Source organism: Branchiostoma lanceolatum, chromosome 7, assembly GCF_035083965.1.
Source record: "Branchiostoma lanceolatum isolate klBraLanc5 chromosome 7, klBraLanc5.hap2, whole genome shotgun sequence".
Lineage (NCBI taxonomy): Eukaryota > Metazoa > Chordata > Leptocardii > Amphioxiformes > Branchiostomatidae > Branchiostoma > Branchiostoma lanceolatum.
The window spans coordinates 11,993,927-12,014,962 of record NC_089728.1 but is presented as its reverse complement, the minus strand read 5'-3'; the positions used below and the strand labels follow the sequence as shown (position 1 = coordinate 12,014,962).

At 40.2% G+C, this 21,036-nt stretch overlaps 2 protein-coding genes across 2 annotated transcripts; both read right to left on the bottom strand.

Annotated features, from left to right (window-relative positions):
• Positions 1–436: 436 nt before the first annotated feature.
• Positions 437–14,133, bottom strand: LOC136439340 (cytochrome P450 27C1-like). Its single transcript, XM_066434712.1, has 11 exons — positions 13,750–14,133; positions 11,895–12,085; positions 11,217–11,288; positions 10,569–10,696; positions 9,866–10,069; positions 9,353–9,516; positions 6,304–6,473; positions 5,911–5,989; positions 2,633–2,789; positions 1,777–1,820; positions 437–1,440 (listed from the first exon to the last, which is right to left on the bottom strand). The coding sequence occupies exons 1-11, from the start codon at positions 13,945–13,947 to the stop codon at positions 1,324–1,326; spliced, it is 1,524 nt and encodes a 507-aa protein (XP_066290809.1). The 5' UTR covers positions 13,948–14,133; the 3' UTR covers positions 437–1,323.
• Positions 14,134–14,902: 769 nt separating this feature from the next.
• Positions 14,903–19,249, bottom strand: LOC136439341 (dystonin-like). Its single transcript, XM_066434713.1, has 7 exons — positions 19,076–19,249; positions 18,140–18,290; positions 17,623–17,794; positions 17,226–17,349; positions 16,838–16,981; positions 16,432–16,609; positions 14,903–15,994 (listed from the first exon to the last, which is right to left on the bottom strand). Exons 1-7 carry the CDS (start codon positions 19,114–19,116, stop codon positions 15,845–15,847), a joined length of 960 nt encoding a protein of 319 aa, XP_066290810.1. The 5' UTR covers positions 19,117–19,249; the 3' UTR covers positions 14,903–15,844.
• Between the last annotated feature and the right edge of the window lie 1,787 nt (positions 19,250–21,036).

Below are 21,036 nucleotides of genomic sequence, written 5' to 3'. Positions count from 1 at the left end.
CGACACTTTGACAGGTTTATCATTTAAATTTGATATCTTTTCTCACTGAAGATGTGGACTGCCCTAAGCTAGCAAGATGTGGACTGCCCTAAGCTAGAGTATTAAAGCACAAACATTGACAAAGTTGTCCCAGAGGTATGATCTTAGTGAAGTGCTCAAGGGCACTCTAAAAACCGTTCATGGCTGTTCCACATTCTTTACAAATCAAGCATGAGTTAGTAAAATAGTTTTGAAACATGCAGCAAGAGGCATCAGATCTTTCTTCTTCTGTCCGAGATAACATTCCTTTTGCCTTACCAATCATGTACTTTTTTAACAAACTTACATAACTGAGATTTACCTTTGATAGCACATTTGATTTATCTAGTACTTCACTAGTGTAAAGGCTAAAAAAATTAGGCATGATCGTTACACCATTATATTGATCAAAAGCCCGCAGGAGAAGAAGAAACAATTTATTTACCCATGTTGGAAGTAAAATATCAACTAGCCTGAGTACAAGAATTCCAATATATAGCATGTCCATAACTTCACTGAAGTTACATTCTAATTCAGTTCACCTCACAGTAACGAAACTCTGAGATTAGTTATCAGTATACAATGGTATAAATCACAGTTCTGGTAACAGGTTACCTGGCAATTATGAGTGCCAGAAGAAGACTTAATACGTATAGGGAATGGAACCGGTTAAAAAACATCACCAGAAAAGGGAGACGTTAATGATTGCTTTACACCTCTCTACCGTATATGTATATAATACATAAGATGTGCCAGCTTTTCACCAAATGGTAACAGACTTCACAGTTTAAAGTAAGAGACATTTTATCATACAAAATATTACTTAAAACAAGGGCACAATCTGTAGGACTTCTGAGCTAGTAAAATATATTAGAGGTACAGGTTCTGAGAAGTTCATAATAAATTGTTGCATTGAAGTTGCATCTCGAGAGGTCACTTGGTGCATGTGATTAGAAAACTATAGATCTACGGCAAAATTTTGCAGCAAAATATAATAAAAAATCCCTTTCTTAAAACATGTACACTTATAACAACCCCACCTAGAAACAAATGGTGCCAACACGTACCCTCCTTGGCAGAGATAATGATTACAAAATACAAATTTCAGTACTAAATACATGTAATACTCTTCGTAAATGTGTGACTTTCTGACAGCCTGCCAGGCGTCCAGCAACCCAAAAACTGATATACAATTTCTTTTAAACGGCACATAACCAAAACAAAGTCAAGCCATGAATCTTGCTATGAAAGATGGAGGCTATGTGTGACTTTGAACAGCCCTTCAGTAGCCTGTCTTACAGCCTCTTACAGCCTGTCTATGAACTCCAAGTGGACCGGGTCTCCGGGCACGAGCAGGGCACGAGTCACGGGCCGGACCACCTCCCCTGGGGTCAGCTGTTTCACCTCAAACGTCTGAACCAACTGGATGGCAGAAAAATGATCATAACATATCAAACCGCGAGATACATCTAAGTTTTTAGTCTGGCATTTATAATGTCACAACTCCAATAACCATAGTAAATTGAAAGGTTCATATTTTCTCAGCCTGGGAAATAGATACTATCCTCCACAAGAGAACATGGCTATGTATGTTTACACGTTGATTAATCATACTTATGATGCATGCAGGTCATATCATTCTTCTTGTGGGAAAAAGTTTTTTTCTACAGTATATCTACACCATAATAATAATGATATTACTCAGCAATAAGATACGTGCTACTTGAGAATTCAGTTTTGTCTAACAAGAAAACTCACCCTTGCAAGAACCAAGTACATCTCCATCTCAGCAAGTCGTCTGCCTGTGTAGGAAATTATACTAAAACCGTCAAGGTCTGATAGTGGATGGTGAGTAATAGTGTTATTTTTAAACACGTGGTGCCGCCATTTTAAGAATTTAATAAAAGATACAAGAATGCAAAGTGATCAAACTACACTCGGCACAAGAAGTTCGGAAACTTAGAATTCATCAATCAATTTGTTGTTGTTACCTAGTATCAATTGTATAACAATACGTATGACTGGAAAGCATATTTCTTATCCTAAACAAAGGTACCAGATTTGTTATGATCCTACATTCACAGGTTGAACACCAGAGCTGACTAAGCGATTGCGTCACAAAACAAGGGTGCCGAAATCCCCCCTTTAGAGTCTAACGTTGGCACTTTTTTTTGCCGACCTACCAACAAAATCAGTCACGGTGCTTGTTGCACAAAGGCTAGGTTAGATAATAACAAATGAGGTGTTATTTTAAACTCCCCTGATGCCTAACTCTTGATCTGTAACTAATAGATAATGGGGTGCTCAGCAGCTACTTCAGTGTGCTAAAGGTTAAAGGAAAATCAACAAGCTTTTCAATGATAGATAACACATCTACACTGTATCATTAAAAATGAGAAATTTTTGCCTTTTTTTCTCACGGCATTCTCACATAAGTAGCCCGGGTCTTCAACCCAAGAGTGTACAATCATGACAATAATCAAGCTTTCCAATGATAGACGATGCAGTGCGATCAGTAAATTGTTCATGGGTATGATCGGCCATGTTTGCAAACTTTTTTGTGTTGAGTTTGAATAACAATGCTTTAATGATAATTAAAGTAATTATGATTTACCTGCACATTGTCTTGGCCCGAACCCGAATGGTACCGAGGAGAACGTGTTGACCTTCTCCGTGCCCATGCGGGTCCAGCGGTCAGGGTTGAACCTTTCCGGCTCCTCAAACGCCTCGGGATCACGAGTCATGTTGTAGTGGAGGATTGAAAACTGCATCTGTCAATGGGGTTACGAACATTATATTTTAGATCAAATGAATTCTGAAAATTTTAGATTTTGGACATATCTTAACTGGTGCCATGCACCACAGGATACAAAAACAAGAGCTTTTAAAAAAAGCTGGCGTTTCGGCTACGTTTATAAGTGTGAATTGTCTTTTCCCTTTACTTGAAGTAAAATCTGCCAGAGGAAGTCACTCAAGGGCTGTTCAGTCTATAAGAAAAATTGTCATTTTGGGAAATGAGTACTGTTTTAATAGAGAAAGGCAGATTGGGGAAAGCAATTTTGAAGTTACGTCACTTAACTTAAGTGCTTTTGAAAAAGCTGGTCTTGGCCTACAACTTGTACTTATTTGTAAAATGTATAATAGGCTCATTATAAAAGCTATCAATGTAATTATGTACATGGCACGCAATAAAACATAAAATTTGAAAAAGCACCATTGAATCATCAGCACTATGGTAATTAAGTGAAATAGAAGTTCATAACAGCTAAGGTTCTATCTAAAATGACTACCAAATGTCAAACAAATCAACAGCTACCTCATCCGTATTATTCTGGTTTCCGCATTTACAACATTTCTTCCTTATTTTCCTGGGTAATTTTGATAAAATTCATGAAAATTCCCATAGTTTTGTGCCGAGGGGCGCCACTTTCCACGTCCGTGTTGTCTGAATGAAGTCGATACTGAACAATGGAGCATTTGCTACTGTAACAAAGAATCGCTGTTTTGCAAACAACATCAAGAGCCTCTGTTTACATCGGGGATAGAAGTTTAGTGGCGAGTGTTTTGCAAGAATCATCTTACCGCGCATAGGAGCCGCTGCACGGTATTTTCCATTACAATGAACAGAAAAATTCGAATGCCGGGTTTGGAATCTATGAAGTCCTGTTCATAAGACAAAGGCCTTGTATATATTAAATGAATATTTAAAAATAACAAATATAAAATATTTCTTTATTTATTAATGAAAAAAAATGATATTCATAAATATGATATTGATAGATTAATATAATATCAATATATATTTTTGATATTCAATATCTAAAAAGAAAAAAAAATCCATGCACGGACACGAACCCGGATCTTCTGGGTCCGAAGTGCTTCGCGTTGCCAGATTGGCCAAGCTGCGGTACGTAACTAGTCACTCTGGACGTAATGCTATAACCTCACTATATGGTATCATTTATGCCGATTTTTGGTCGTTTTCTTGACGAAATCATTTTTTTTCTTCTGCAATCTTGTGGAATAGATGTAATATGGTCATTTTTCAGGATATCAAAGTCCGAAACCACAATGCAATGATATTTCCGAACAGTTGTAGCAGTTACATGCGGTCGCCCTCCTGTGTCACATGCAAATCTAGCCTGCCTGCCTTTTCGTGCTCTCTTGCCATATAAGGCAACGGCTATACAAGGATTTGGGAACATATTGCCATATAAGGTCTTATTGTGTGCGACACAGTGTTGAACCAAGCTTCCCTGGTTCCTGCAAGGTAAAAGCCAGGACAATGCGTTCCGGCGCGCATGCGCCGAAACGCAAAAATGGGTGCTAAAGAACTTTGCAAATTGTTTATATACATATAAATTTCAAATGAAAGGATTACAAATCATTGGCTCCATCCCTAAGTGTTGCCAAAATGACATAATACAGTAGACCAGTTCTAACCAGATTGTCGATAAAAAAAAGACAAACTAAATGCCGAGAAATCGGGGAAAAAAATACGAGAGGTCGGCATAATTTCTTTGTTTTTCTTTGTTACTGCGGGCGTGGGGACGCTCTATATCGTTGGACATTCACACTCTTTTGTTTGTTGCTATTGTTAAGCTTGCGAAGAATCGATGTCGGTGCCTTTGGCATACGGTGATCTCATTAAAAACCCGTTTTTCAAGACTCAATCGAAGAAAGTCATCGAAGCAAACAAGAAAAACGTAAACAAAACAAGAATTTCGCCCGTGCATGCACCGTATGCCTCTACGTCGTAATTTGCCGCGATTCGCCGTCATTTCTGACCGTATTCGACACAATATATATTCCTTTGAGTGTTTTTCCGTGAAAATTCTCCATATGTACCGTAGATAAATCATAATTTTCGCTATGAGTTCACATAAGTCGAGCCGCAACCTGCCCCGTCCCGGGCCGTCCGCCATGTTTTTAAGCTCATTGATATGCAAGGTTTTAAGCGCTGATTGGTCCGCGTCATAAAATCCTGTGCTCTGATTGGTTGACGGCAAGATGTCACGTGACCACAGGGCGGGAAAACCCCTTTACACTTCAGACGCTTCTGGTCACTAGTATACTTTATATAGATCGCATTTTGTGACGATTGAAGCAGTATTAAAGCGACCTTCGTAACAAATTGATTTTGAAAAATTAACAAAGTCTTTTCTGATCACAACATTCAGTTTCTTTTCCTGGTCAATTAATTTTCGCGGTACGGTCAATTAATTTTCGCGGTACGGCCCTCCCCAAGTGGACGGCCTCTCAGTCGCGGTCTGGCGGAAACACTGCTTGTATCTATTAAATGAATATTTAAAAATAACAAATATAAAATATTTCTTTATTTATTAATGAAAAAAATGATATTCATAAATATGATATTGATAGATTAATATAATATCAATATATATTTTTGATATTCAATATCTAAAAAGAAAAAAAAATCCATGCACGGAGACGAACCCGGATCTTCTGGGTCTGAAGAGCTTCGCGTTGCCAGATCGGCCAAGCTGCGGTACGTAGCTATTTACACTGGACGTAATGCTATAACCTTACTATATGGTATCATTTATGCCGATTTTTGGTCGTTTTCTTGACGAAATCATTTTTTTTCTTCTGCAATCTTGTGGAATAGATGTAATATGGTCATTTTTCAGGATATCAAAGTCCGAAACCACAATGCAATGATATTTCCGAACAGTTGTAGCAGTTACATGCGGTCGCCGTCCTGTGTCACATGCAAATCTGCGCCGTCCTGTGTCACATGCAAATCTGCGACACAGTGTTGAACCAAGCTTCCCTGGTCCATGCTTGAAGCCTTGCTTGAAGGTAAAAGCCAGGACAATACGTTCCGGCGCGCATGCGCCGAAACGTAAAAATGGGGATGGAAGGACTTACCCCCTTAGGAATATGGTAGCCACCAAGCACGATGTCTTTGTCCAGGACACGTCCATTTGCCGGCAAGACTGGATACACTCTATATGTCAAGGGACAGGGAAAAACAAACTGGCTCATGATGATAGCAAGTGTTGTAATGGAACTTTGTTCAACAAACTATTACTATTTACAAGTGCACTGAGATTTTGCATTTAACTTTTACACGCCGTCACTGACTAAATAATTAGTAAAATGTGCAACACTCAGTTTACACACACTAATAAAAATCTTAAACAAAACGACTTTGAAAGGTAATGTAAGAAGATTTTATGGCAACATTGCATTGTCTATAAAACATTTAATTGAAAAAAAATATCATTCTTCACAGTTACTTGGCGTAGCAATATATCAAACCTCAGAGTCTCCTTGATGATGTTTTTGAGTAGCGGCATGTTCTTGACGTCATCCACAGTAGGTATCTGTTCCGGTGACACCAGGACACTGGTGACCTCGCGGTGTAGTCTGTCCTGTAGGTCCGGGTGGCGGGCTAACTCATACAGGGTCCACACCATTGTGTTGGATGTCTGCAGTAAAACAACATACATGTGAGAAATAAATAACAGCTGCAAAAGTCATCTGCAAAGTTATTTGAAGATCATCACAAGCATGCCAAAGCGCATGTGCCAGACCACACCAGCCTTCTCCCTTGAAATGTCCCTGCAGCAGACAGGGCAGTATGGGGTGAAAGAGACCATAAAATGAGCAGAAGGGCTGTCTGGTCTGCTCATCCCCTGGAAGTATCAGAAGCATTGGTCCATAAGAACCACAATCAGGTGGACTTTATCATGCTACGCAACGTTCAGGGCATGCATGCTTTCTTGCTGCTACAGATGGAAAGGCACATTGCTAGCAAGGTCCAGCCGTTACCATAGCTCCAACATGGCACTCGACACCCTATGGGGCCAGGATGAACACATCTACTTCAACAATGTTCTGAACGACCCCACCACTCCAGAAGTAATGGGTGATCCCTACATCATGACAGACAGAAGGGCTGGCATCCTTCAGTAGAGACTCTGTTGGGGGCTGACACTAGTCTGGGATCATTCTCTAGGATTTGGGGGGACAGGACATTTGCTATCATTACATACTACTGTAGTAACTGGCAGGAAGTTACTGATGATTCCATAGAAGACATTTGCCTTGTGATTCATTTATTAAGGGATACTGTTATTTCTAGAGGACCTGGTCCTGATACGGGTGCATGTAATCCTGTCTAAGCTCTTTATCCAGATAAGAACATTCCTTACCAACTTTCAGCATTGATTGCATTAGTATAAGGAAAATATAAGAACACATATCTGTAGGTAGACTGATACATGAAATAAAGCATGTCTTCACAAACCAAAAACAATAATAAAACTAGAGGGGCAACATTTGCGAGCAAATGCAGAATGTTTACCTTCACATGGTCTACCTTTACGTTTCTACCAGGAAGGATAAAGTGTTTCATTTAGTTGATGCGTTGGCACAGGTCCATGACACAGGATACTGAGTCAAGAAGAGACGAATGAATTCTCATACTTTTCGACCTGTAAGTGACCAACGAAATGGATGCATGATTTGTACAATCAATAAGGAACATCTATATTTCAATTGCGCTTAATGATATGAATAGCATACTTATGACAAAGGTAACAAGGCTCAAGAGCAACATTTATTGATATGAATGATGCAAAATATGACAATTTGAATTTGTAATACATTGGTGACAAATGACAGAATATCTATTCTAGTGACACATGTAACGTTAAGATAAAGGTGAATATTATCCAACATTTTGTGAATTTGAACACTATTTGCATAATTAATGAGGCATTTCTGCAACAACTTTGATATTTGCAACATATTTAATCTAAAAATAGGAGATAATGAATTCATATGGATCATTCCAATTAGAGACTTATTTGCATATCTAATTAGCAAAGTATGCACTCGTATTCGTAATTTGGCTACATGAAATCGTCGGTGGCTACAGTGGCCGTACTATGTTTGCATTCATCTCGTAAGCGCATGTTGAAATCCAAGTAAAGCAATTCACGGGGATGGGAGATTTATTCAATAGCACGGCGCACACGCCTTTCAATGTAAAGTTGTTATCGAAAGTTCCACCGACGACACAAGTGTCCATTGAATTGTATACATAAGCATATCCTCTCCTGCCGGCCAGTCAGTGAAAATTTTATTGGGTACGGCATCGTCGGTATGAGTTTACCACTCAATGGCGTGTAATTTTAAGTTGACTCGTTGTCAAGCTGATCAAGTCGAGCTTCGGAAGACTGCTAGTGGTTGAAGCTGCAAAAAATGTCAACATTTTGCCGTCTGTCAACAATCCCTGTATTGTAACATTCAAGATCGCCAACATTGACGCCGGTAGCTAGATTTGCTACATATTCACCCGTCCACAGCAAAATGTCAGCATAGATTCATTGTGTAGAAAAATGGTTTGTATTTGTGAAGAAGTAGGTTTTTTTTTATATACATGGCATTCAGAGAAAAAAAAATGACGGCGCTGGTTATGACCGCGGATGACCCCAAATCGGTGTTCCACTCATGGGTGGCGTGTCAAAATGACACCGGTTTGGTGGTATTTCCAGTGTTCTCATACCGATGATGGGGATACTTAAGAATGTGTTTACTTCTTTGAAGATAAACATAAAAATCAACAAAACATCCAAGTAGCAACGTCGTAATGTCCTTGGTTATCCAAGGTATTTAGCCTCCTTGGTATATCCGAGCGCCGTGAAACCAACCTAAACACATGTTTCATTCTGCCCGGTCGCGTGTTCCAAAGCTGAGGTCGTTGACCCCATTTCGAACTCAGTGTTCGGTGTCCACTGAGCGGCCCGGTCGCTACGGTCGTTGACCTGCGGCCGTGGAATGTGTGATTCTAAAGTTCTGAGCGGGTTCTAAAGGGATTCTGAAGTTCCAAACGGGTTCTAAAGGGATTCTAAAGTTCGATTTTGTGCTTAAAATGCCAGTTTTTTCACCAGTTTTTGCCGCATAAAACCATTTTTTTGCATCTATATGGGACAAAAAGACCAAGGTACAGTGTCTTCTGTACAGGCCTACCTGCTTGCTGGATTTCAAGTTATTCCAAGATCTAGTTTTGGATATATTCATGTTTTTTATTTGTGCGGAGAAGAGGAAGAAGAAGAAGAGGAAGAGGAAACGTAGCAAAAACAATATGTTTACTTCTGTGAAGGTAAACATAAATAAAAAAATAAAAAAACTGTTACGCTTACAGTGACAGCGAGTTTATCTGCAAGCAGATCTGTGGGCACCAAAGGATTAGGTTGTCAGATCCTAGGGGCCAGACATAAACCGTTACGATTTTGCATACAAAAACTTTGGCTATTGAATCTACAAAGAAATATCCAACAAATCAGGTTTGAAGGTTTACCGTATCCACTCCCGCCAACAGCAGCTCCGTAACCGTGGCGTACAAATCCTTTTTGGTCACGTCCGTTCCGGTCAGCATGTAGGTCAGGAAAGACCCGTCCAGCTCCTCTCCCAGCCTCAGTCTTTCGTCAATCTCTAGTACTTTCCTGTCAATGTTCTCGTGAGCTGCATTTTGTCAACATCCAGAATTTTATGAGATAGTCGTATGGAACACACAAATAGGAAATACATGTAGGAAAATTGTCCTCAAATCAGGGAAGTTGGAATCCTGAGGGATTGCATCTTTGCAATTGGTCTGACAAGAGAAAAAATTTAAAAAAATACCTACTAGTATACAGATGTCATGATGTTTGCCTTCACTGCATACAACAAAAATCATAAGTCTACAGCTTGTTGCACTCACGTCCTTCAAACATATCATGCCCCGCCTGGCAAACAATGATGGTGGGACCAAAGTGGATGGAGTCGGAGAAATGGTACATCGACCATCCTTGTAAAAAAAAGAAGAACCTACCGACGCTGAAGATGACATCCCACGCCGCCACGTGACGCTTCCAGACCCCCGGGTTGAAGTATGTCAGCATCCATGGCTTGAGGGCTGATACCAGGAATATCGTTCTGAACATGGTGGCGATGGAGTCAATAAACTGCTGAGTCTTCTCCGGCATTTCCCTCTCAAGGCACCCAAGCCGTGTATCAAACAGAACTGTGGCGATGGCTGAAAAGGACAGAAAGCATGTTTCAAAATGACATTCTACTGTTGTCGGTGACACTTAAAGAAAATATTTGTATCACAGTTTCTATCTTTGCTTGGCTTGCCACTGACAACATTTGCAATCAGATGCAAAGGTTAGGTGTGACAAGTCGTTCAGTGTGATATAACCTGAGCTGCTACCGCGCCACATGCTTGCAAAGATGGTGTGTTACACCGAAGGGCTTTTATATCGGCTATATAGATATAGATGACAAGGTTAACTTTCTTGTGACTGAGTTGGTGGTATGACAACCATTACTAATTACGAACGCTTCTGTTATTCCCATACAGTGTTGACACCATAGTTTTGGGTAGGAACCAGCCGTGGCATGGCGATTACCATCCGTCTTTGGTCATAGCCTTCTGTATGTTGTGAGGGCTATACAGAATGCTACAAGCAAAAGACAATTTGCCACTACTACACTAGAAACATGCTGTAAGTTGCAGCGTCGTAAAAACCTACACTCCATGGCCCATTTGTACAGCTCATTGGTGAGGTCCGGCACGGTCTTCCCACCGCCATTACTGTCCCTCAGGTCCTTAAACCTGGTGATCATGTCTGTCACAACCTCATTCATGCTGTCTCCATATCTATGGACGAAACAGTTGCATTAAAATGCGGGCAGCACTAAGGGCAGATACCTAAGCAAAGCGGGTATGATTTCTTGCATGGAAACAATGTGACATATGTAACACAAATAAATTTCCTTTGATGATATGTACTGCAATTCTTACAAACTACTATTACTTTAGTATTAGCATCTTTTTCTGTAGTTTGTAAGAATTGCAGTACATGTTATTAAAGAAACTTTATTTGTAATTTCAGGCCGGAGAAGGTACAAGGTAGAAACACAGGAGACATACATGTGACAATGGACAGTGATTGACATTGTTGTAACAAGAGACTACTCAAATCTTAGTCAGATGCTAGTGTTGGCTAACACTAGATAAGTTGGGTTTGACTTCTTTTTTGGAAGCAGAGGAAGATGAAAAGCCCCACTTTTTCTGTAATTTGTAGGTTCTGCGATTTAAAGAGGAAAGTGGCTTTCTGTTCGTCGTAATGTCGATTTTGCCCTCGTGTAGATCTGCTTGGAGATAAGACTGCACATACCGCGGGACTTCTTTAGGTCGCATGATCCGCTTGCTGACGGCTGTTCTGAGATGGCGCCACTCCGGCCCGTTACTATGGAAACAAAAACAAGATATATGTAGGTACATTCTTACCCTTCTCTCTTCCCCAACCTCTGTTGCATGTGTTGTAAAGAACAAATTTTAAACGTATGTGAAACGATAGCTGGTTACAAACATGACAACACAGGGAATATGCAAAATTTCATTCAAAAGCATAACCATTAACGGTGAAAAGTAAAGATTTTCTATGGCTGATGGTGCAATTATGTGGATTGCTACGGCCAAGCCCACCAGGTAACCCCACCAGGTAAGTTAGATAGTATTACAACAAAAGACAAGAGCAGGCTAAAGGAAAAGTAATCAATAGCGCTTCATAGGGCTAAGTAGCGGTGACCTTTTAAGTGACACATGAATGACTCATCATTACAGCTTTGACTCGTAAGTTAGATACATTTGTACCAGTAATACTGTAAATGCAGAAATGCTCGCAGTGGTTTTATATTCGCGTTTTCCATTGTGTGACTGTAGCGCTACTATTGTTTCAAATGCGAACTCAAACCCCTGCGAACACTCCATTTCATTCCTACCACGAAATTAAATCCCGGCGAACATTTCTGCATTTACAGTATTACAACAATATAAGACAAGCAGTGCTTACTGGTTGAGCAGCCCATAAGAGTACCCCCTCAAGTCCCGGTACTGCTGCATGACGTTCACCTCCACCCGTTTGGGGTACTTCCCCTCCTGGCGGAGAAGCTCCTCTGCTAACGCCACGTGCGCCACGTTCACGTTAGGATTGAAACCGAAGGACGACCGCCACATCTGGCCGTACATTGTCCCTAATTCCATCTACTCCGAAGAGTGAGAAAATAATTGTTACCACCATGAAAAAATGGAGGTACAATGTATAGTTTTTGGTGTGTCTGGGCGTTTGTCTGTGTGTGTGTTTCCGAATATTTATGGTCAGGCTATGTTGATTTGATTATGTGGATGACATCCGCTCGCACATCAATTTTTGCCCAATTCCAACAAAAAAAGTTATCAAACATACTGTAAATCGCACAGAGCAGCTGCAAAATGATCAAATATATGCTGTATATTACAAAGAAAATTGGATAACAATACTAATGTTGAGGAATGCCAAAATCAATTCCAAAGTCTCTTCTTTAGAAGATGTAAAGAAATGAAAAGGAAGAATCTACCATTCTCTATACCATAATCTACTACTCTTTGTGTTTAGTCATTTGTTCAACCTACAATAATGTAGATTAACTGATAAAGTCAACTCCTTTTTTTGCCAAACTTTTTTTTGCAAGCCCACATTAGTTTTGGGGTTCCCAGAGGATATCGATGTCATCCATATAATCAAATAAACATGACCTCTGGATTGATCAAGATATTTGGTATATATAGGTCTTGAGAAGATGAAGGCCAAGTTTGGGCCCCATTGTGTGTGAGCTTAGCACTGCAGCAGAACTTCCAGCTTTTGTATCTTTTGTGCTGGATATGCTGTGGTCTTCATTTTTTTGTGGCAGATAGCCTTTAATGTACTACTAAGGAAGTGGTGCAGGTCAGGTCTGGAACTGCAGGGTTTCTTTTGGACGAGAACTGAAAAAAGGAATGACGGATTTCCATGATATTCAGTATGCAGGTAGCTTTGACAGAGATGCACAGAATGAAATGCAACTTGTGAAAATTTTCAATTCTAATGTTTTCCATAATACTTGAGTAGGACTTGATACCTATGACACTGTAATATTTGGCAGGTGGAACATCTACAGATATCAATTTTGCAAATAAGAGCCTGATTTGCATAATCAATGCAAAAGAGCCATACTACCAAGGGGATTTAAACCTTAAATACTTGTCACATGTGTAAGATAAACATTAGATCAGGTAAATGTGCAAGTCATTTGCCTTGGCAATGCATGATTTATGAAATGTAAACATGGTATTCTGCCAAAGGCAAGGACTTTTCATACAATATACAATACAATATATTGTTAATAATTAACGTTAATTGGTTAATTATGTTAACTACAGCATCATCAATGAGACAGTCTTATTGCACAAACACAACAATCACTCCTGATTCGTCCCATCCGCCGACATGGGCATGTGACCAGGGCGACTGAACCGGTGACTGCAGGTGACTGGGACAATGAAGACGAACACCTTCGTTGCCAAGGGACCCTGGGCTGGGAATCCTGGAACTAATTAGCATGACACTGGCTATTAGTAAGTTTTCCAGGATATCCGATGATTTCAACCAAGGAGGTTAAAATTAACCTCCTTGTTTCAACCAAGGAGGTTTCCCCAACCAACAAATTATACCAAACTGATTCAACTTCAGAGACAACATGTCAGAGTTATATAAAGTTAGAGATTGTTTGGAAATATTGCTGAGCCGCCATCGTCACCTTTCAAATCATCATATGGGGGGTCATATGAAGGCGGGGTCAATGGCCGACAGTGTAAAACGAGTTCTCCAGACCGCAGATCGGGCTTCCTACCTGAGCTTCGTGCATTCGAGAACGGTTCTTGTACCCCCACCACAGCTGCGCCAGTTTGTTGGTCGGTCCGGGCATCTCTTTGAGCGACTTGTTCTGCTGCTCTGTCGCCGAAGGCGCGACGGACCCGGACACAAGGGCTCGCGAGTTGGACAGGACCAGCGAGCAGACGGCGGGTTTGCGGAGGATCTGGTGCGCCATGACTGTCCTACAGACGGGTGTGCTTAGTCACTATCACTCTACGGCAAACCTGAAAAGAAAATGTGACCTTTGTACTCAACAACTAACACCCAGCTCACGATCCGTTGATGACAATACATAATACGCCCACAGCTACACCCGCACTGACCTGTATAGATTATAGTGTTACATAAGGAAAACTTAGAACCACATTTGCATATTGTGAACAATGTGTTGTGTTTATATCGCGTGTCGCCAGGTGGCCTCTGGTCGGGTCGAGTGAATAGGCCATGTTCCTGATATCTATAAACGTTACATTTGTAACGTTATACATAAAACGCACTGCACCTTGATGGGACGGGGGCGAGAAAGTTATCCACAAAAACTTTTTGTGCATATGTGATACAAAGCTTTGGTTCACAACATTGACAAAACTTGGTCTTCCCCAGTTCTTTTATTTTTAAATTGTTGCGTAGTAGCAACAGGTGGCCTAGAACAAAACAAACAACCCAAAATACAGTAATGTTACTAGTACTGTAAACCAATAAGACACTGGATGTAAATACAAGAGGTGTGTGTTGGAAACAGCGTGATTTGGCTGGTTTGAAAGTTTGATCATTTAATGTAGTTTGGATAAAATTAGTCTCTATTCTCATAATACCACTAACCATAATAAGCGCCAAATCAAAATTATTGGATTTAAGGAGCCCATATAGGTCATGATGGTGTCATGAGGTCGAGAGTAGACCTTAGACTCAATACACATTTGAACTTTTGATCCATGTTAAAAGGTTGGCGAAGGGCTAACAAATCTTGCTACAGAGACAGCAAAGATAAGTTGATGCTCTATGTGGCACCAAACACAAAAGGAACCAAACAACAAAAGCTCCCCTTAATTAAAATTATTCAGTCGTCCAGAAGTGCCCTAAAAGCAATTTTGTGTTATTTGGGTGATGAAAAAACATTGATATCCAGCCACAATTACAAAAAAATTTATTGAATGCTTATGTACATGTATTCATGTTATCTTCTCATACAAACATGCAAAAAACAATTTTTTGAATAAAATCTAATATATTTCGCATAGTAAGCGTGCTTTATAAGCACATACAAAATTTATCATCAATAATGCGACAGAATTGAAGCTGTGTAAGACTTGAAATATTAAAAAAACGTCCCTTTGGAAGGAAAGTGCTCTTAACATTTGTCCCATATGGACCTGTTAAGATGCAAACAGCAAAATAGACTTCCTTGATCAAGCAACATTGCATCTCTGGAAGGTATGCTTACTAATAGCCCAGGTGGTATTTGGTGGGGAAAATTTTACATGTAAAAAAGCAATGTGAGTTCCACATTATATCAGGAGCAATATTGCCTGCATATATGTGATATGATGCCTTGGGACCCTGTCATTCAGCAAATATCAAGTCTTTCTGAACAAGGGATATTATAATTGCACATAGAAGTCATACTTATCAGATTAGTATTATTTTCATAGACAAATGATTCTGCTACACACTCAGCTACCATCTACATAACATACACATTCAACATATCTAGCACAAATACATCCAAACACACAAAGATACACTAGTCTTAAAATAGCCTTCATCATAACAGCACTATTTACATCAATTGTACACAACTCAATCTACATTTGAACTTGAGCTCTCCATGGGCACCATACGGTACTGCCCTCCCAGTTGTTACCCAAGATTTGTTACAAAATGTATCAAACCTTACCAAAGCCATTGGTCTTACATCTTCCACAAGCTATCACTACCAGTAATTTTGCATTCATTTAACATTAATAGTATCATTCTTCTTGCATATGTTAATGTCTGATATGTCTCAAATTACTATTGTACCTTTCGATCTAGAAAATTGTCCATGACTGTCATGCTATTTTAAGAGGAAGTTAGTCAAAGTAGTAGTCACACAGCAGCAGAGGGCAGTCGTTAAACTCCACACCATAGTCGTAGTAGAGGGTGACCTCCTCTGGGTTCTGTCTGCTGTCCCCCTCATACCCACACTCAGCAAGGGTCATGTCTGGGAATAACAATGCTTCCTGTGGAGGGATAAATGCCACAGATCAATCTTCTGACAAAAATAAAGTGAAAGTGATCTTTATTTGATAATCTAATTGAGCTCACTGGTAATGACAGGAAAAACAATGTGTACATCTTGTACAGGTACATTGTACCATGGAAATTCCTTATACTTTTTGACAAGTAAAATAAACAGTGGACCACAGGGTAATCAACATCCCATCCTAAAGATTGCAACCACCTTTCAGTAGTGTGCATGTTGAACAACAGTAGCCTGACAAACTCCTAAACTCTTAGTCCAGAGACAGGGACAGGCTTAATCCTATTCCAACTCAAGTGAAGTCAAGTTGACACAATACTGGAATAATGACATTCACTTGACTGCAATTTAAATGTCTTTTATTCACAAAGCCTTTGCTGACCTTTAGTACATGAACTGTTGAATAAGCTCACACACCTGAGTTCTTGTGTCATCACTGAAAACCTTCAGCCTGGTTGTTGCAATGTCAGTCTCTTCTTTGATGATCTGGATCACCCCAAATATGGTCAGGTGGGCATGGACAGTGATGTTGAAGTGACCAGGGTGGTTCTTCATCTTGTCAAAGGTCACCAAACGTAGCTCCAGGTCGATGTATCTGTGGAAAATGTACCAAACCTTTAGAATCAAGATTAACACCCCAAAAACTATGTCTAAACAGTAGAATCTTTCTCAAATTGAGCTGAAAGTGGAAATATCTACTACAAAGTGTTGTCAATAATGATAATCATAATTTTTCAAAGCAATACAAAGTTGGCTCTCAGTTTTTGCGAATAACGGTACATATTCCTAATATTAGTTGTATTGCAACGGCAGAGGCACTCACTTTGGGTTCTTTTCCCTGTAAGGTCCTTTCCAGTGTCCCATCTTGCAGCAGGCCAGAGGGCAACTGTCCAGCGTCTCCCTGGTGATGACCAATCGGGGGAGGTCATCCTCCTCCTCTTCCTCATCATCCTCTAGATCAGAGTCCCTGATTGGTCAAAACAATTCTGATCAATTCATTGCAAATTCATTTTCAATTCCTAAAAAAATTCGAGATAAAGAATTTCAATTCATACTTGAAAAGTTTGACAGATGTCCCAGACAGAAATTGTATGCCAAACACTTTCAAATGCATTTTTTCAACATTGCTTCAAGAAACATACATGGATGTTATATACATCATAGCTAAATAGATTTAAGAACTCCTTAAAAAATCAATATGTACCACTGACCTAACATATCTTATTCCTCTAGAGAACTCGAGGTAGTCAATGGTTTCATCCCCATCCCGGTCCAACAGCTTACAGAGCAGGTGCAGCTCCAATGCTGTGCAAGGGGCACCCAGGTCTGTCATACCTGGGGAAGAAAAACAACAAAGGAAATGTGAAGATGTGTTATAAGTAGTACATTGATATGCTGTTACCTTATGATAGACATTCTACAGTGCCGAACTACGGTAAACTGTTTAAGTATGCATTCTAATTGGCCAGGTCAATAAATTAAACTACCAGACAACATGACAAATCACCATACAACACTCCACAGCACAGAAGTAATAAAACAATCTGTACAGATATTGAGTGTGAAAGCCCTTCGATACAAGAGTAACATTCCAGTTTCATACTGCACCTGATTTGAACTCCTCATAGGACACCACCCCATCACCGTTGGTGTCGAATTTGCGGAACAGGTCGATGGAACGCCCATAGTTCGTTCGCAACCACCTGTCCATACGGTCCACATAAGCTTCATACAGTTGGTCATTGGCCTTGTAATCACTGCACTCTTTCTCCAGCTTCTCCTGTTACCACACCAAGGAAAGGTAATATGTTAACATTAAACTAAATCAAATCAGATTGATAAATACTTTTAGTCAAAGTAGAGATGATTCACTTACTCCTCTACTTATTTGGTGAATAGATTTGCAAGAAAACACTTGAACTTAAAGTCAGGTTCCAAGGGTTTCTGGCTCTTTTGTTTCCACAAATTACTTCTTGGCTTCTAACCCCCCCCCCCCCCCAAACTGTTAAATGGCACAGTCCAAATGTTTATCTATGATCTATTAAAGACAAAAACAAGCATTGTGATCTGATATATACCAAGCTGGTCATGTGAAAAGTGGGCATGAAGGTCACCAGTAACTCACCTGGGCCTTCTCTGCTTTGGTGAGTTTCTTCTTCACCACTTTCTTCTTTTTCTTCTTCTTGCCATCAGAGGAACCAGGGTCCACCAGAGTCTCTGGGTCCTCAACACCCTCAGCTGCGGACCCTGTCCCTGAAGTGGGACGGGCCGACTTCCTGCAAAAAGATAGTAACATACGTAACATGTTATATAGGTTATTCCATTTGTAACAGTAAATGGGGGGCCAAGATATATTTACAATGATGCATACTCCAAAAGCATCTTAATCTTTAAGGGGGAACTGCCCATTCAGTTTGAGCAATCGTAATTGATTCTGAGCTGAAGAGAAAAAGGCACAAGGGACCCATTACAATTAAGAGCTGTGCTAACAGATGAAGAGTCTATTCAACAATCTTTTTCATAATCATGAAAACTTACAAAGGACTTCCTTATCCTTGTGCTAAACACAGATACCCACAGTATATAGTACCAATTGCTGATAAAGTCTAAAGATCGTTTCCATGTCATCGATTATTAGCACAAAGAAAAGTGATCTTAACCAAAGACGATCTGACATTGACCTTCATATTGGCATGCTACAAAGGTACGGTTACGGACCTGAATTATTGAAGGTGTTTAAGTAACTTTAGCTGTTAAATTATTCAGTGCGCGTCAACTGTCCTCCATAATTGATGACAACAGTTTGTTGCCGGTTTTGACATGGAGGGGAGTCTCCGAAGCTTCAGTGACACAGTACACCGGACTATAATTGCACTAATTTGTCTGCCCCAGTATTACTGCACAAGAAAAAAAAGATGTCCTGGGATGTGGAAAAACCAAAGATACCATACCAACAACGTTACCATCAGTATATAAACTGTACGTTACCGATGATGATCCGCTGAACATAATCAACAAGTGATGACAAGCATTTGCGACGAATAACAAGACAATTCATTACTTTTTCTTCTTCTTGCCGCTCTTCTTCTTTTTCCCAGGCATGTCTCGAGCAGTCAGCTTCGCATCGTAGGTCAAAAATGGCGGTCTAACATCACTTCTACAGACCTCACCGCTAACTCCTACAGACCGTCCGCCATCTTGTGTTGCTAAGTCGGGGCGTCAAAGGTCATGTGACCCAAACACCTGTCGCCTAGGCGGGTTAATGGTTCACCGCGCGCAAATATTGATCTTTGGCGGTGTCATGGTGTGGCTTCTATCAAGAAGCATTGCTTTTGTCAGTCTTTTTCTTTTCTTTTCTAACGTTAACAGAAATAGCATAGTATGCCAAAAGTCCCGAATCAAAAGAAACCCTCGACAAGAGCCTTCTGCCGACGCTGAGTCAACGTTAACGTTGAGGTTAACGTTACGTTTCGGCACAATAAGTATACAATAATGCCAGAATCGTGTGAAGTTTTAGTACTTGTCTTTGACCATTTTTAATGCTTCATCACTTGCTACATGTCACGTGCACATTGTTTCAAGTACAATATATTGTACCACAGTAAACACGGCTACAAAGACTTTCAACCATGTGTTTTGTCAATCCTATAGCCGCAGCTTGTAACAACACTCGGAAGAAAATGTGTCAAGGGCACTTACTCCAAGTTCGATTCCAACTCTGTCGGCAAAGAGGATGTGTTAACAAAGTCAGTCTCTCCGCCCCCCTCATCGGAAGCCATATTCACCGCGAAATTTTGGCCGGAAAGTTAGAAAAATCGGGAATATTTACTACAGTGTCCTCCCGTCTAGGGCGCAATTGGTGAAGCCACAGTATTTCTCGCATAGCATACTATTTCGTTGTGTTCTGGCGGCCATGCATATTCCTGAAGTATTTGGCATGTAAAAGGTATTTTGAAAACAATCATAAACGAAGAGAGTACAGCAAAAAAGGAAATAAATATCATAGTGGGAAAAGCGCAATGAGAATCTTCACAACAATATTAGTGTCATGTTTGCCCGATGTAGGAGTACCGATTTATAAATGCTCACCAGTTCGACTATAGATATTACTAGTAAGTAGTGATTGTTAGCTAGATGCATACAGTGGCCCACGATCACAAATAGCGGACCAAACTGAAAGACCGATATCTGCATCTTGTGCTGATTTCTAATCGCCAAGCAGATCTACCGATGGAAAGGCCGCAGTATTCAAAGGTATCCAAAGTGCCAAATAATATCCAAAACTGAAGCGGGTCAAGCCAACGGCTTATTGGATAATATTGTTCGGCTCTTTGTTTGTTTGTGCCTTTATTTACTCTCGAAATATGCTCTAATCGGCCTTCAGGGCCGCTTTTCATAGAGGTCGAGATAAGATACTATGATCATAGTTCTGCTTGGAGATCACTGATTTCATGATACTATGATCATAGTTCTGCTTGGAGATCACTGATTTCATGATACTATGATCATAGTTCTGTTTGGAGATCACTGATTTCATGGTTTTTGCTGCTTTGTTTGCTTTGTTGTACACCGTTTTTGTGTGTTCTTTCGCTCTTCGACTCGATCCCGCCAAGCATCTGCTTAGAAATATGATATATTAATAATAAAATTGACATAAAATGGAAAAGTTAGACCAAGGAAAAGGTATAAGGCGTATAACCCCCCGTGGTCTGACCCGGCCATTTGCATTCTGCTCGCTATTCCAAACCCCAAAAGAAGGTTAAATAGAGAGCATTTAATTGCTCCAAGTATGATGATCGAGACTAGGGCCCGCGTCCGAAGTTGAACTGCGCGCGTCCAGCTGGTTTGAACCTGTTCTGACCTGATTCTGGGCTGAACCAAAATAGAGGGGGTTTCAATGGATAAGGTCTCTCATCAAATGTCCTCTCCGTGCTAGTCTTTTGTAACCTTATCAAGATTATCTTCAGATAATGTATACCGGCAACTATAAACCAATCAGTTTAATTTTAAAGTATGAATTAT

Bases quoted from the DNA above. Each gene is read 5' to 3' on its own strand.
- LOC136439340 (XM_066434712.1), bottom strand. From the start codon at position 13,947: ATGGCGCACCAGATCCTCCGCAAACCCGCCGTCTGCTCGCTGGTCCTG. The intron at 11,289-11,894 runs GTAAGCACTGCT...TTGTTTCCATAG, and splicing joins TCTTATGGGCTGCTCAACCA to TAACGGGCCGGAGTGGCGCC. The intron at 5,990-6,303 runs GTTTGATATATT...CTTGACATATAG, and splicing joins ATCATCAAGGAGACTCTGAG to AGTGTATCCAGTCTTGCCGG.
- LOC136439341 (XM_066434713.1), bottom strand. From the start codon at position 19,116: ATGCCTGGGAAAAAGAAGAAGAGCGGCAAGAAGAAGAAAAA. The intron at 18,291-19,075 runs GTAATGAATTGT...ATCTTTTTGCAG, and splicing joins AGCGGCAAGAAGAAGAAAAA to GAAGTCGGCCCGTCCCACTT. The intron at 16,982-17,225 runs GTCAGTGGTACA...TTGACCAATCAG, and splicing joins AGAGGAATAAGATATGTTAG to GGACTCTGATCTAGAGGATG.